This window comes from Dermacentor andersoni, chromosome 1 (assembly GCF_023375885.2).
Source record: "Dermacentor andersoni chromosome 1, qqDerAnde1_hic_scaffold, whole genome shotgun sequence".
NCBI lineage: Eukaryota > Metazoa > Arthropoda > Arachnida > Ixodida > Ixodidae > Dermacentor > Dermacentor andersoni.
In genome coordinates, this window is record NC_092814.1 from 234,357,190 (window position 1) to 234,371,389 (window position 14,200).

General features: G+C 42.8%; 1 protein-coding gene across 4 annotated transcripts in view; it reads left to right on the top strand.

Moving 5' to 3' along the window:
- Nucleotides 1-2,137: 2,137 nt before the first annotated feature.
- LOC126547926 (protein SCAI) overlaps nt 2,138-14,200 on the top strand; it is a 106,254-nt gene continuing 94,191 nt past the window's right edge. For all 4 annotated transcript variants that reach the window (XM_050195989.3, XM_050195991.3, XM_050195990.3 and 1 more), the window contains exons 1-5: nt 2,138-2,629; nt 2,954-3,049; nt 3,131-3,217; nt 3,365-3,578; nt 4,876-4,974. In XM_050195989.3, the coding sequence (XP_050051946.1) occupies nt 2,433-2,629; nt 2,954-3,049; nt 3,131-3,217; nt 3,365-3,578; nt 4,876-4,974 (693 nt within the window). In that variant the 5' untranslated portion in view covers nt 2,138-2,432. The remainder of the gene's footprint in view (nt 2,630-2,953; nt 3,050-3,130; nt 3,218-3,364; nt 3,579-4,875; nt 4,975-14,200) is intronic.

Sequence of the window (14,200 nt, forward strand, 5' to 3'; positions counted from 1 at the left end):
CCCTGCCGAAGTTAATCGATCCTTCACGCTTCCCGGAGGCTGGGCTGTCAGGCGACCGAGTATATATAGGTACCTGTGCACACAGCTGGACTACACTGCTACCCACGAAGATCACCTACGTACGGCGTCAGGGCGAGCCAGCTGTGTTCTACGCCGGCAAGGCTTGTGGGGCCTAAACCGCTACGTCATGGTTCGCGAGCTCTGGAAGGCGGCACACGCCCCTGCCCTCACCTTTGCCAACACCGTCATTTGCATGTCGTCGCCGACTCGGGAGTGGCTGGAGCGAGGCCGGCGGGCCGTCGGACGCCTATGAACGGGCTGCCATGCATGTGAACGTCGCCAACGAGGCCGTCCAGGGAGATCATTGGCTGGTCAAGTTTTGAGGCACGCGAGGCGAGCAGCAAGATTTCGTATGATGGGCGACTCCGGGCGATAGAGAAGCACTGGTGGCACGCAAGGTGTTTGACTACATCAGTACCAATGTCTTGCGAACAAGGTGGATTAAGCATCTGCAACAACTGCGCCGAAAGTTATTTTTTGTTGTTGTTGTATTGTTGCCTTACGCAAGCGGAAAACACTCAGATGTTGGCTAAGGCGGTAAGCAGTCAGGTGCGCCAACGCGATACAGAAATGTAGCGAATGGCCATAGACACCCGCTGCAGCTATACAGGGCGTGCAAGAGAGGCACCCACCGGGAGGACTTTTACGACAACAGCATGGTCGCAGTCAATTGTTTGATTTGTGGGCCGACGCGCTCAGAACGCTGGCATTTATCGCCACCACTACGACCGCACCATAGGCAGCACCATCTGCAGGACATGCGGCGAGGAGGACGAGAGCATACTGAACACGTAGTGCTATGATGAAAAAAAAAACTCCCAACTTTTCCACCAAAGACGCCGCCTTATCACGCGCTCTGGGATTTTGCTCAACCGACGATGCCACATCAGGCAACGGGGACGAAGTGCTGCTGCAGGGCTGCGGCGACGGTGACGAAAAGACGACTCTCCGAATGTTGGACCAATAGTACGCCGCTCGTGAATCGACGAGCGCTACTTTTTCTTTTACAACATTGTCTTTTCTTCCTTTCCTTTTCTCAGTTAGATTATTATTCATTAGTTTTCTCATTCTTTGGCCTGAGTATATATGTTGGATACTTCTCACCCGTTACAAAGGGTACGGCCACAGTTCAGTTCATCTGTTCACCGATGACGCCACCGATACCATATATGGAAACAAAGTGCTGCATGAGCGAAGGTCTGTCCGCGGCGGCTGTTGTGAATCGTGCCCACGCGTCACCTACGCGCTGCCTCTCGCGATCTCCCGATTAGGGAGGCAGTCGCACCACACTTCGCTCCGTTCGCAACGTGCCGCAGGAGAAAGATTGTCCAAAGGAGTATCATAATCGTCGGTGAATTTTTTAAGAGTGTGTGGGACAAATGGAACAGGCAGAGCGCCTACGCATCAAGAACAGATACACTGCGTGCGTACGTTACGCACGCGCGCGTGCCGAAGTGCATATCTATGCTATACCCCTCATTCTAGGTTTTCCGCCAAGCACAAGTGGCAAGGTGAATGGACCTTGCAAGTAGCTTATTGAACTGACTGAAGTTTTTAAAGTGCGTCAGAAAATTCGCAAAGTATGCCGTACACACAAGCCGCAGGTACGATCGAGTGTACCATATTTTTTCATATACTCTGACATGCTCTAACTGTAAGCCTGTGGACCGGTGAAACATGACCGCCTTGCTTAAAACAACGCTAGCGCCACTTACGCTTCTCGCATGGCTTTCAAAAATTAATGGCGCAACGTTGTTCGATCTTGAAGGCAATGCTTCTTGCTCAGCCTGGCTTCTCGTAGTGTAGTTTCCGAACTAGATTTGGCAAGCGTTCGATCGCTTTCGGTTTTGGGGAAAAAATGTTTTCACAGCAAGTGCTGCTTACAAGCTACGTACTACATGTATGCAGCCCTTGTGCATGGGCATGCTTGTTTGTACGAAGAAGGCAGTACGTGCAAGCGTTATGGATATTGAAGATGCATCTTCGATATAACCAATAACCTCATAGCGCTACCCGCGCCACTAGGGCTGCAAAGCGGGGTAAGCGAGTCGCCCTGTGTAGCCCAGTGAAGCCGTACTTAGCCGCCTGGCGTTGATGAAAAGAACTACTACGGATACATCACTAGCAAGTTAGGCCTACTAGCTGTGGCGTTTGTTTTTTGGTTGGTTGTCATGTGTAGTCGGTGTAGACAGTGGTGGTGATTAACTCGTGCGCTAGTCATTAGCGTAGAGTTTCATGTAGTAGCAGAAGGAAATTGTATGGTTGCTGCCTCATGCAGCGAGCCTTCGTAAAGATCTCTGGTGTTTTGTTGCGGCAGCGAAAGCGACGGGTGAGCAAGGCAACGGCGAGAGAACCGTAGGTGGGCGCTTTTGATGCAGAAGGGAAGCGCCTCTTACTACGACCGCTTGGACCCCGTGAAACGCCCTGCTTCTGGTGGTCCAGAGGATCTGGGACAGCATGCGCCTCGAAGAATGGCCATTATGAGTGAAATTGAGGAACAGGAGCGGAAAATAGTGAATGAATTCTGTCATTTGCTGGAAAAGTCCAAACAACTCTTCAACGGTCTGAGGTACGCACCATATATCCGAAGTCGACGCGGATTGCTGCTGTGTGTGCCTTTATGCTTACTGCGGATTGTCTGATCGAAGCCGTTCCGTATGTTGTACACTAGTGTAAGCGGCTCTTGTGATTTAGCGCTTGTTTCTCTGCCTCTTTTGACGTCCTGAAAGTCCGCATATTGCTTAAGTTCGTGCGAAGTTCTTCCCACATATAGGGTCTTGTTCAGGGTTTCGCTTGATGTGTATGCTCCAATGCCGTCTTCGTACGAAAGCACTCTGTCGCAGACGAAGCAGAATTATGACTTTTATTGATATCTAGTTCTTCTTTCGTGCAGGGACCTTCCGCAGTATGGGCACAAGCAATGGCAAGCTTACTTCGGAAGGACATTTGACGTATATACGAAATTATGGAAATTTCAGCAACAACATAGGTACGCCTGGTATCATTTGCTTGATATTGTGAACGTTCCGTGTTAACGGACATTAAATCGATGGGTAATTCTTCGCTGCAGGCAAATTTTGGACATTAAGTATGGTTTGAAAAGATGGCAAATAGGAGAAATTGCCTCGAAGATTGGACAGTTGTATTACCATTATTAGTGAGTATCCTTAATTTTCCTAAAGTGACCAAGTTGCGATATTGTCTTGAAGAGCTGCTTTTAAATGTATAAACTTCCTTCCCATTTCTACAGATGAAGCTTGCCACTAGTGCGATTTTCTTACATGCAACTGCCATTTACTTGCAGCCTGAGAACAAGTGAAACCAACTACCTGAATGAAGCATTCTCATTTTATGCGGCCATCCGTGCCCGAGGATATTACTCTAAGGCGAGCAAAGAAGAGAGCTTGCCCTACTCCCACCGCTCAGATTTGATGGTGAAAAAATTGCGTTATTATGCTCGTTTTATTGTCGTCTGTCTCCTGCTCAAGAAGATGAAGCTTGTGCGTGACCTAGTGCGGGTAAGCTTTGGTGTAGCACCTCCAATTTATGCACCCTTTTTATTGATATTACAGTTTCTACCTGCCATGCATATTGCTTAAATTTTGCACCATCAAAGATATTTAGCATGTTGCACAAAACACAATAACTTCCCTGTGTCTGTAAGTGCTTCCAGGTGACGGGAAAACTCTTATTTTGCAAATGGTTTTTGTCTTATGCAAGCGCTGACATTGTAACTCAAGTGCATGAAGGCAAAATCTAAGCCCTGAGAAGAGAAAATAGCTGGTGTATGCCTTTTGTAGACATCTATACTTCCTGCCTTTATGTTGGCATTTCCCTACCAGCAAAATGCTTTTTATTTAGTGTGTGTGTGTGTGTGTGTGTGTGTGTGTGTGTGTGTGTGTGTGTGTGTGTGTGTGTGTGTGTGTGTGTGTGTGTGTATTTGTGTGTGTAGCCTTTTCTGCAATGCTTTCGAGCTGAGAAAGTTATACTCACTGAAAGTTATTTATTAGTGTATTTATTTGACATTGGTGTAGCTATAAGTTGTGTTGCTCACATTGCTGAAAGATAAGTGCCACTAAACACATGCTACTTAATTTTTGCATTCAGTTAAGCTGCTTAAATCTGAAAAAAAATGGCTATATGTTCTTTGTTTTTTGTTATTCTTGCTCAGCAGAGACAGCTGTTCAACAGCCACAGTACATCTTTGTTACTTTGGCAGTTAGTAATCCACTTTGGTGAATCCAGTGCTCCCTTTTCTTTGGAGTACTGACCTTCAGACTGTGGTAGTGAGTGCTTATATCAATACATTAATTGATACAAAAATTTTATTTTCTAGGACACATTTTTCAGAAGACAGGGGTACACAGAATTGCAACACACTTAAATTCACATTTGTTAAAACAGTGCTGAAGACAGTGTTAAAACATGCAAATACCTTTTCAGGAAACAAAAAAGCAGCTTAAAGATCGGACACGAAGTGCAAAAACCAGATAATGAAGCTGTTGTCTGGTTCGTGCCCTCTGTGTCCTGCCTTCACCCTCTGTTTCTCTTCAGCCATGTACCAACCAGTTCAGTTGAACACAATCATGCAAGCACCATACTTGACAGAATCAGTACTCTGAGTGAACTAATAGCTTTCTTTAGATTAAAGCTGCCCATTTTTACATCTGCTTGTTAACTGATGTGTTCAGAGGCACTGTATTGAATTAATAATCATGGTTGTTTTCTAGGTGATTATTTGTTCTCTTCTGTTATAGTTAAGAAATATGTTTGTAGCTTTTCTGGCTTGCTTTATTAATTAATTTTTGTTCACAGGAACTTGCCAAGCAGATTGACGACTACACTGCCACATACGAGCCAGAGGACCAGCTGGAATGGTCTCTTGTGTTGGGCGAGATAAAGTCTTTTATTGATGTATGCACCTTACTGCAGAACTTTGTTGTTACTCTCATTATTTCATTTTGCACTTGCTGCTGCAAAGTTGATGCTCTCTTTGGCAAATAGAGCATCAATATTTAGGCAGTGCTTATAGTAATCTGAAGAGAAGCTTGTAACTTAGCTGCAAGCTGTGCTTAAAAAATAACGTTTAAGGGGACTCACTATTTGAAGATTCTTAGCAGTAAAATATTGCTAGAATATTTGCACTTTTTTTTTGCACTGTAGTGTTATTGTTGGGGTAACAATTATGACGGAATCTGTTTTGATGTGAGCATGTATTTATATGCATGGTTCATTTCTGGTGGTTGAACACACTTATTGTTTTGTTTTAGTAATTGAAGGTGAAAAAGGCCACATTAGGATAAATTTTTTAGACAATAACAACAGGATCATTCTGCACCCCTCCATTTGAAAAGGAAGCATGAGGTGTTTTAGGACATGCCTTCAAATAGCTATAAACATTAACATCTTCATTCTACCAGCCTAAGCACTCAACTTCATCTTCACCAGCTCCTGCCTAGCACATTTATTTCAGGGTAACAGCTTCCATTCTGAGCCAGGATATGAAGCTGCCTGTGGTCCTAGCAGCCTTACACACCAGCCACATTGACTTGAAATCGCCACCTTGTATGTGGCAAAATCCTTTGTTTTTTGGGGGAGGCAAGAGGTTTAATGTCCAATTGTCATCTGTGGCAAAGAGAAACAAGCACTGCCATTCGTTGGATGACGTTCAGGCAGTTGAATTTCTCCAGCTGGTGGAAGCCATCATTAGTGACAGTCCTGAAAAGCCAATGATGGCCGTAGCGGAGCAGCTTTAGGTGGCAGAGTCAACAATCTTGGTTTGTTTGAATGATGTCATGAGGCTTCAAATCTTGAAGGGACATTAGAGAGAAAAATGATTTGAGCTGTGTTAGAAAAATGACCTTTCCACAATACCAAAAAAGCCACTCTTGCCATGAGGAAACGCTTTGTAAGCCTGAGAAGGCACAAAAACAAAAGGCGAGTGGCAATGCCACTTTAAAATTCACGCACCAGCTCACCGTGACATGGAATTTGACGCTGTCTGCTCAGGCCCAGTTAAGTTTCTATCAGTAAAAAATTGACTGTATTGTTTTCTAAAAGTGCCAAGGACTATACTTGGGAAGTTTCAAGAACTTATATTGAACCACGACAGATGAAATTCAAAATAATGCTTTGCAATCTGTGGCATCACTCACGTACCGGCCCTGGAGTTTTGGCGTGAAACAAAAATGAAACATTGACCGTCATTTTCTCTTCTAATAATCATCCTATCACAGTAAGATCAATGATAGTAAAGTTCTTCAAGAATACTTTATCAATCTAAACTGCTTTAGTGTTTTTCTTTAGTGCCCCTTTAAGTAGTGGATTTGCTTCCTCCCACAAGTTGTGCACGACCTGGTGGTATTTGACTGTGAACTTTAGTGGCCACATCACTCTCAATGTGGTATTCTAGTTCAGAATATTTAGACCTGTTACACTGTTATGCATAAGGGGCGTCACTGAAAGGGAGACTAACAAACGCTACTAAAAACTCGATCGTGGAAGCACTGAGCAGTATCGGCACACACCATCTGCTTTGAGTATACAGCCGTTGTGGAAGCCTAACTCACTTGGTTATTGCGGGGGAAGATGGTTTTATTGATCAGTCTTGGAGAAACAACGCTAAAAGAAACAATCTTTAATATTTGGAACAAGAAATCTTGTCTGAAATATTGTCACTATTCCTGAAGACACACACACTCAAATACCTTTGTGTGTGTGTGTGTGTGTGTGTGTGTGTGTGTGTGTGTGTGTGTGTGTGTGTCACTGAGGCACCGCACCATTTACCACCACTTTTGTCACTTTGTGTACTTTATTCATTGGTGCATTAATTGTTGCACGCTGGAGCAAATTCCTTGTTTTGGCCATTTTCTTTAGCATGCATCATTTTATCAACCACTACGAAGTAATCTACTAAAGCATATTGTTAGTCAACATAAATCTATACAGGGGGTCCCAGCTATGTTCAGCCATAATTTAAATATTTGTCAGTCAATATAGGAGGACATGACTCTAAGCAGATTGTTTGCCACTTAATGGAGCAAGTTGCACTTTTTTGATATTTTGTCTAGTTCCATAATTAATCGAGATAAATTAGTCAACATTGCAATTTATAAATTTAAGAGAAAACTTCCTTTGGGAAAGTTATAGAGCATTATAGAAATGACTTGTTCAACAGTGTTTGATTTCCTGCCTATTTTTGCAATAATTTGTGTCTGTCGTAAAGAAAGTCAGCAAAATATAAAAATAGACAGTACGGCTACTTTTTGCATGCCACTATCACAGTGTTCTCAAACTTTCTGTGCGCATGAACGAACAGTGCACTGCTGCTGAGAAAGTTATGGGGCAGTAAAATTCACACCAGCGATTGTTCGTAACTGCCCTGCAAAACAAACAGTTGTGGCAGTTCGTGATAACAATAAGTAGATTGAGGAGTCCACGTTGTTGCTGCCCTGCAACTTTCTCAGTAGTAACGCACTGTGTTAAATGTGCTATTCATTCATAGACAGCACATTTGGAAGCTGTGTGATTGTGGCGTGTAAGCAGATAGTCACACAGGGTTCTTTTCATTTTCACTGGCTTTCCTTATCAAAAGACAGATATTGGTGGATTGCGCATTTACAAGAATGTGTTTAACTTAGTCATTGGAAGTTTTTTTGCTAAGTTTAGTATTTGGAAACACCCGCTGTGCTGGATTAGTGGCTATGGCATTGCGCTGCTAAGCACGAGATCTCGTGATTGAATCCTGGCGGCTGCATTTCGATGAGGGCAACATGAAAAAAAAGAAGGGGGGGGGGGGGGGGTCGGGCTGCGACTGTGCGTTGGGTGCACATTAAAGAAACCCAGGTGGTCAAAATTAACCCAGAGTCACCCATTATGGCATGCCTCATTATCAGGTCATGGTTCTGGCATGTAAAACCCCAGAATTCAATTAAGTATTCGCAAACCAAAAATAACATGCAATTATAAAAAAATACAAAAGGTAGTGTAACTTACTCCATACAGTGGCCAATAACGAACGGTTTGTCATGTCTTTCTGTAGTGCAGCAGCAAATTATTAAACTATTGTTCAAGCTAGCTAGGACCTCTGCATAGAAAGCGTGCAGCACCTAAGTGGGTGCAATGCTACTTGTAGTGTACTGCGTTCATTTCTGTCTGCTTGCCTGTGTGGGCCCACATTCAGTGTCTTCAACAGTCTTAAGGAAGCCAGATTTCGGCATGTGTGCAGCAAAGGGTTCTTCAAGGGCTCAATGATGACAAAGGGGTAAAACTGCGGTGAATCAGTCAGATTTTCAATGTGCAAAAGGAATGCAAAAGCCACCAGCTGAGCTTTCTGAAGGGAACATGTCTGCAACATACAAATGTCAGCATGGAAGTATACGCTTTCACAGTACCAGTTTCTAAGGGCCCTTTTCCATCTACTTGAATGAAGGTGAACTCAGAAAAGTGTTGGGTTTTCGGGGCTGTTTGAATTCACAATCCCATAAGCTAAACCAATTTTGATCTGCACATGTGCAATTGAACTGGCGAACAGCCGTTGTGCCTTAGATTTAGCTCTGCCGATCTTATGAATATTTATACTACACTAATGAACTAGTGAGTGTGCCTCAGAAATGCCATTTCACGTCAAAGTATCAATTGCATCAGGTGGTTACATAGGGAATCTTAAGAGCGTGCAAAAAATGTGTGCAGGTTCACTGAATTGTTTGGGTTTCATTTTGTCTCAACATTAACTCTTTCAGGGTCATTTTCTTTTGTTCTTGCATCAGGTAATCACCTCATGTGATAAATTAAGTAAGTATAGCGAGCACCGTGAAACAGCATGCGCAGAGATCAGCGATGCAGTGGTCAAGAGAAGAATTGGTTATTGTGAGAGGCAGGAGGTGGAAGCAGAGTTAAAAAGAAATGAACAAGTAAGACACAAATTGAATTAAATGCAACAAGACAAACAGTGATAACATTTGAAGTGCACATATTCAAGTGCAGGTGCTACAATGTGAACAAACGTACACTTCATGTGATATACACTACGTATCTGTCACTAGCTCGTCACAAAGGCAGGTTGTATTGAGAAGCAAAAAAGATTTGTTCGATTGTACATTTAAAGTAATTATTATGAAGACCAACCATTCAACAGCTTGTGAGTGACATTGCAAAGCTATAACGTAAACTGGCACATTGCTTCACTATACATGTCGGCTGCAACCACATGCATGACATATGCATTCATTTCACCCTGTGGCTATGCCTATGGCTAACACTGCTATGGTTTATCTGGGGACTTTGTAGCTGTACTGCTTTGAGTAATAAGTATTTGGTTTATTGAACCTAAAGTAGATATAGGTGGTCGGCATAAAAATAGCACTACATATCCAAAGTATGGTCATTTACTTTTTAAGAACAACTTCAAGATGCATAATGTTTGGTGTGCTTTGTTCTTAGACTATAGAGAATTTTAAGAAATGGGTCGACTGGGGTAGGTATTGCAATTAGACCTTCATAAAGGAGTTGTAGGTGTACGTAATCTGTGAAGAATTGTGATAATCAGTCTGCGAAATATCAAAGCAAAGAAGATGGAGTGCCTGTTGCAGCACACATATGCCGCACACACCTAGTTGATGGGTTAGTTTTGGGGTATGCGAATAGTGATTTTTGAGACTGAATCAAATATAAATCAAATATTGGCAGAAGCGAGTAGAATATTGAATACTTTTTGAATAGTTCATGAATCATGAATAGCCGTTATCACAATTAAGATAAGACTATGTTCAGATCTCAGTATTCTTAAAATTAGCAAGTTGCTGTCATTACATAGGGCACTATGAAACGTTGTTTATCAAAACACAGGGAGCGTTAAGAGCAAACGAGTTTCTTTGCATGCACAGGGCTCTTCAGAGAGTGCGAATGATCGCTGTACAGAGACCTGCCATAGTTGCTTAGTGGCTTTGGCATTGTGCTGCTAAGTATGAGGTCACGGGATCGAATCCTGGCTGTGGCGGCCGTATTTCGATGGCAGCGAAATGCAAAAACGTCCATGCATTAGGTGCACGTTAAAGAACCCTAGGTGGCCAAAATTGATAGTCTCCCAATACGGCATAGCCCATAATTGTACTTTGGTTTTGGCACATAAAATCCGACAATTTGATTGTTTTTATTGCTGTTCAGCATGGCTACCTAAGTGACATAGCCTGACTCCACTACGCAAGTTTTTGTTTTATGCCTATGCTATGCTTGCGGGGGTAAAACTGTACTATACCTTTGCTCAAGTTTTCGGTTTACTTGGGCGGAATTCATGTTTTGAAGTGTTCGAAAAGTATTAGAAAAATATTCGCGTTTACGAATAATGGCTATCCATTCCCTAGTTAGTTTATCGTAATTTCATTCAGCTGAGCAGAATAGACATATGCTGTAATGATAGTAATGCAAGCTGATACAGTAGAACTCTGTTATGTTTCTTAAGGGACCAAGAAGAAGAATGCATCACCAAGAAAAACTTAACATTTTATAATACTTGCATCAGCACTACAGATGAACAGAAAGGTTACTCTCACAGAAAACCTAATTTGTAGTTCAGTATAAAGCCAACAAAAATAGAAAGCCAACAAATTATTCTGAATCTGCTAAATAAAGCTTGTTATTACTGCCTGGTGGTTACATTGATCGTAACGCGCACTCCTGGAGTGGTTGTAGCCCTGAATTATGTTAAATAAAGCTTGCAATATTCATCCAATAAATGGGTCAAATTCTGGATAATAACAGCCCTCATTTTATGCATTGCAGCACTTTTTCAGTTTCTGTTCATCTGTGTATGTTAAAGTAACCGTGCAAAGTGTATTGAAGGCCGCGACAGTGCCTGTGAACATGGGTGCGGGGCAACCACTTGTGCCTTCATCCACCTTGTCGTCACTTTAGATGTTGTGCACCATGTTGAGAATAGTGACTGGCGACAATCTCAACAAGGTGATGGCATTACTGCCGTGCCTCACAGCAGGTGCAGCGAAATCACTGTTTTTGGCAAGATGTGGTGGTCAGCGTAGGCATTGCTGATGGACGATGCTGCATTGTAGTTTCTGGGCAAAATAACTGGGTTGGAAACGATGTGCCACCCCCTGGCCACGCCACTGAGCTGTACTGCTGCATAGATGGAACCTGTATATTAACAATACATTCCTTTAAATACAAATTCACTTTGATTGTCATAATGCAGTGGGTGCACTCAACACATTACAAGGGCACATGTAACAGAAATTTGCCATTCAACCCATCGGCTGTTGACTTTAAGGAGTTATTTAACTGCTTGCGTGCCATGGTTGATGGAGGTTCATCCACGCATTTGTGGTATGGCTAAGGTCAAGCCTGGCTTGTCATCCATTTTCTTAGTTAAAGAGGCCCTAAACCCCTTTTTATCAAAATGCATTTGAAGTGAAAATAAGCTATTTCAGAAATAGTTTGTCGCAAAAAGTACTTCAAGCGTTCAGCAGAAGCGAAGTTATTGGCAGTCAAACACGCCCTCCACTGTGCTCCCATTCCTTCTTCAATGCCTTGCACTGCAAAGGCTATGGCGCTGTGGGACATGCCCACAACGCTCTGCCTTCTAGATGTCACCATGGCGCAGTTCAAATTTCATTTTGAATATTAACGTAGACGCCACCACTTCTGCCTTTGGTGCCTATGACACACTAAACATAAGCCAAATGCGGTTGTCCTCAGTGAGCCACAGTGCGCTTAGCCAGTGGACTGGTGACGGCATACCGCAGCGGCCGTGGTATCTATGCCACGTAGCCGGCCGCAGCTTGATGCCAGCTATCTGCCAATAGCAGCTGTCTATGGGAATGACGAAATAGTGCATCTAGAAGAGAGTGTCTTCTATTGAAAAGGGCCTTCCGTTGAAAAGAGAGCGTCTGAGAGAAAGGTGACTTCGCAATCTGCTTGGGAGCTCCACACACCGCGTTCGACAGCAAAACTTGGCTGAGATGTTCGCAGCAGCATACGCTGCCCACGGTCTATGTTATTTCATCAAGCCCAAAAGGTGTTTCAGGGCCCCTTAAAATTTTTTGGTCAAGAATACTTACCAATTTCTTCAATTTTTTTGTATAGTGTTCTTAGGCTTCATGTTGCAGCAAGTTGTATGGATTTTGTATGAGCAAAGGCTTAAACCTTTTGCTGCCAAGCACACTCTGCAAAACACAATTGCAAAACAAATATACCATTTGCTTTTATTTGTTCAAGGAAATGTATGCACAAAGGAAGAGGGGTGTACGGTAGCGCGATTAAAAGACTGGACAAAAAAAGACACACAGGGACACACACAGCACTAACTTGCACTGTGTGTGTCCCTGTGTGTCTTCTTTTATCCCGTCTTTTAATCGCGCTGCTGTACACCCTTTCAAGATGCATTACCAACTAGCCCACATTGCAACCCTCGTGAACAAAGGAAGAGCCAGAAATGTACAATGCTCTGAAAAAAGAAAAATTGAAATAAAAGAAATTGGAAGTTTGCTTAACCACAGTACTAATAAAACACTGCAGAACTTCAAAAATCTGAGGCCTGATGAAAAGGTGTGTTCTTTGCATTAAAATAGAGCGATACTTCAACTGAATGAATGAATGCCTTATAGTGTAACTTGGCTTCGACTGCTTAAAAAGTTGGCCTCCGTGCGGTCCACTTCAGGGCAAGGAATAGTCCACAGCACCGTGCCGCTGTGTTTGCACCAGGTCCTTGTTTCCTTTTGAGTGCTTGTTTTCTGATCAGCTGAGGATTGTTTTAAGCACATGAAGCATCTCCTTGTTGGCCTTTTGCATTTAGCATTGGCAGAATGTATTTGGGGAAGTGGCAGGCGACAAGCCGTTTCATTTGAGTAGCTGAGGATTTGTATCCTTTGTTGTGAGGTTGAGAGGTTTCATCAATCGGAGCCTCTTAAGATTATGGTGGGACTGTAAATGAGTCTTGTTCTTACCTGTCGCTTTCTTGTAGGCAACAAAGGCATCAAAACAGCCATGTCTCAGATGTGCCGGGAAATTTTTTTTGTAAAAAAGCTTTGTGCCATGCAGATAGGGTAGTAAGTGAAGTTCTAATTGATATTGTTGACACCACTCATAGTATTGCAATCCATTGCCACCTCTAGCTCCTGCACAGTAGTCTGGCACCTGTTTCATTGTTGCCGCAAGAACTATGCTAAGAACGCATGCTCATCTTTTATTGTGCCATTGAAGTGCCAGACACTTCCTACATTGAAATGCAGTGAACTCAAGAAATCAGAGTTCCCTCTCCTTTCTTGAGTTTGAGGGACTTTGGAAATGGCATTCCTTATCTTGTTGTACAAGCTGCACCATAAGCATCAGTTTTTCTATTTACCAAAGCGCCCACGACTTCTGGAAAGCAGTGGAAATTGTCCACTGTCTGGCAGTAGCCACGATTCAGGTGTTTGCTCATGATTGCTAGCACTACATTGGTGCCCTTGAATATTGGTTCATTGGTGTCCAGTACAAAAACTTGCAGCTCTCAATTTTCGGTGCATTCATCGATATATTAACTTTTTGGGGCATCACATGTCGTGCAACATAAAAGAAACGCATGCAGTGTAGCCGAACTTGTTTATGCAAGCTTCAGTGAAGACGAGCCCCGCTCGACCTCAGTAGGAGCGGTACTAATTTCAATTACTAGTCTGGCTCATCCTCATAGGGGAAGGGTCAAGATATTGCCTACATTGTTTTTCGTAAGCAATGCTACAGTAAAAAATATAGGCAATTTTTGGTAAGAATTCAGGATAATAGCATTGCCTGGAAGAGGTTAAGGCAAAACCAGTTTTTAAAACTCTTCAAGCCACTCAAAACTTGTAAATATCGGGTGTTTAAATTTGGGAATGATTAGGTTTTTTTGGCAGGTAGGCAGAAGCTGATGCCATATTGTAGCATAACTGAAGCCATGCTAAAGATAAGGATGGCTTTATGGTGCACTTCTCAGCTTTACTGTACTTCGTTAATGAAACAAACTGCAGGCCACCTTTGACCACAAATTTCTAGAAGCACACATTCCATAAAACGATTGTGCAAAATTAATTTGGCGTAGTAATGATTGCATTCAGCTATGCAATCTAAACAGTTAAAGCATGCATTTAAAAAGTTGCTGAGGGACTTTATT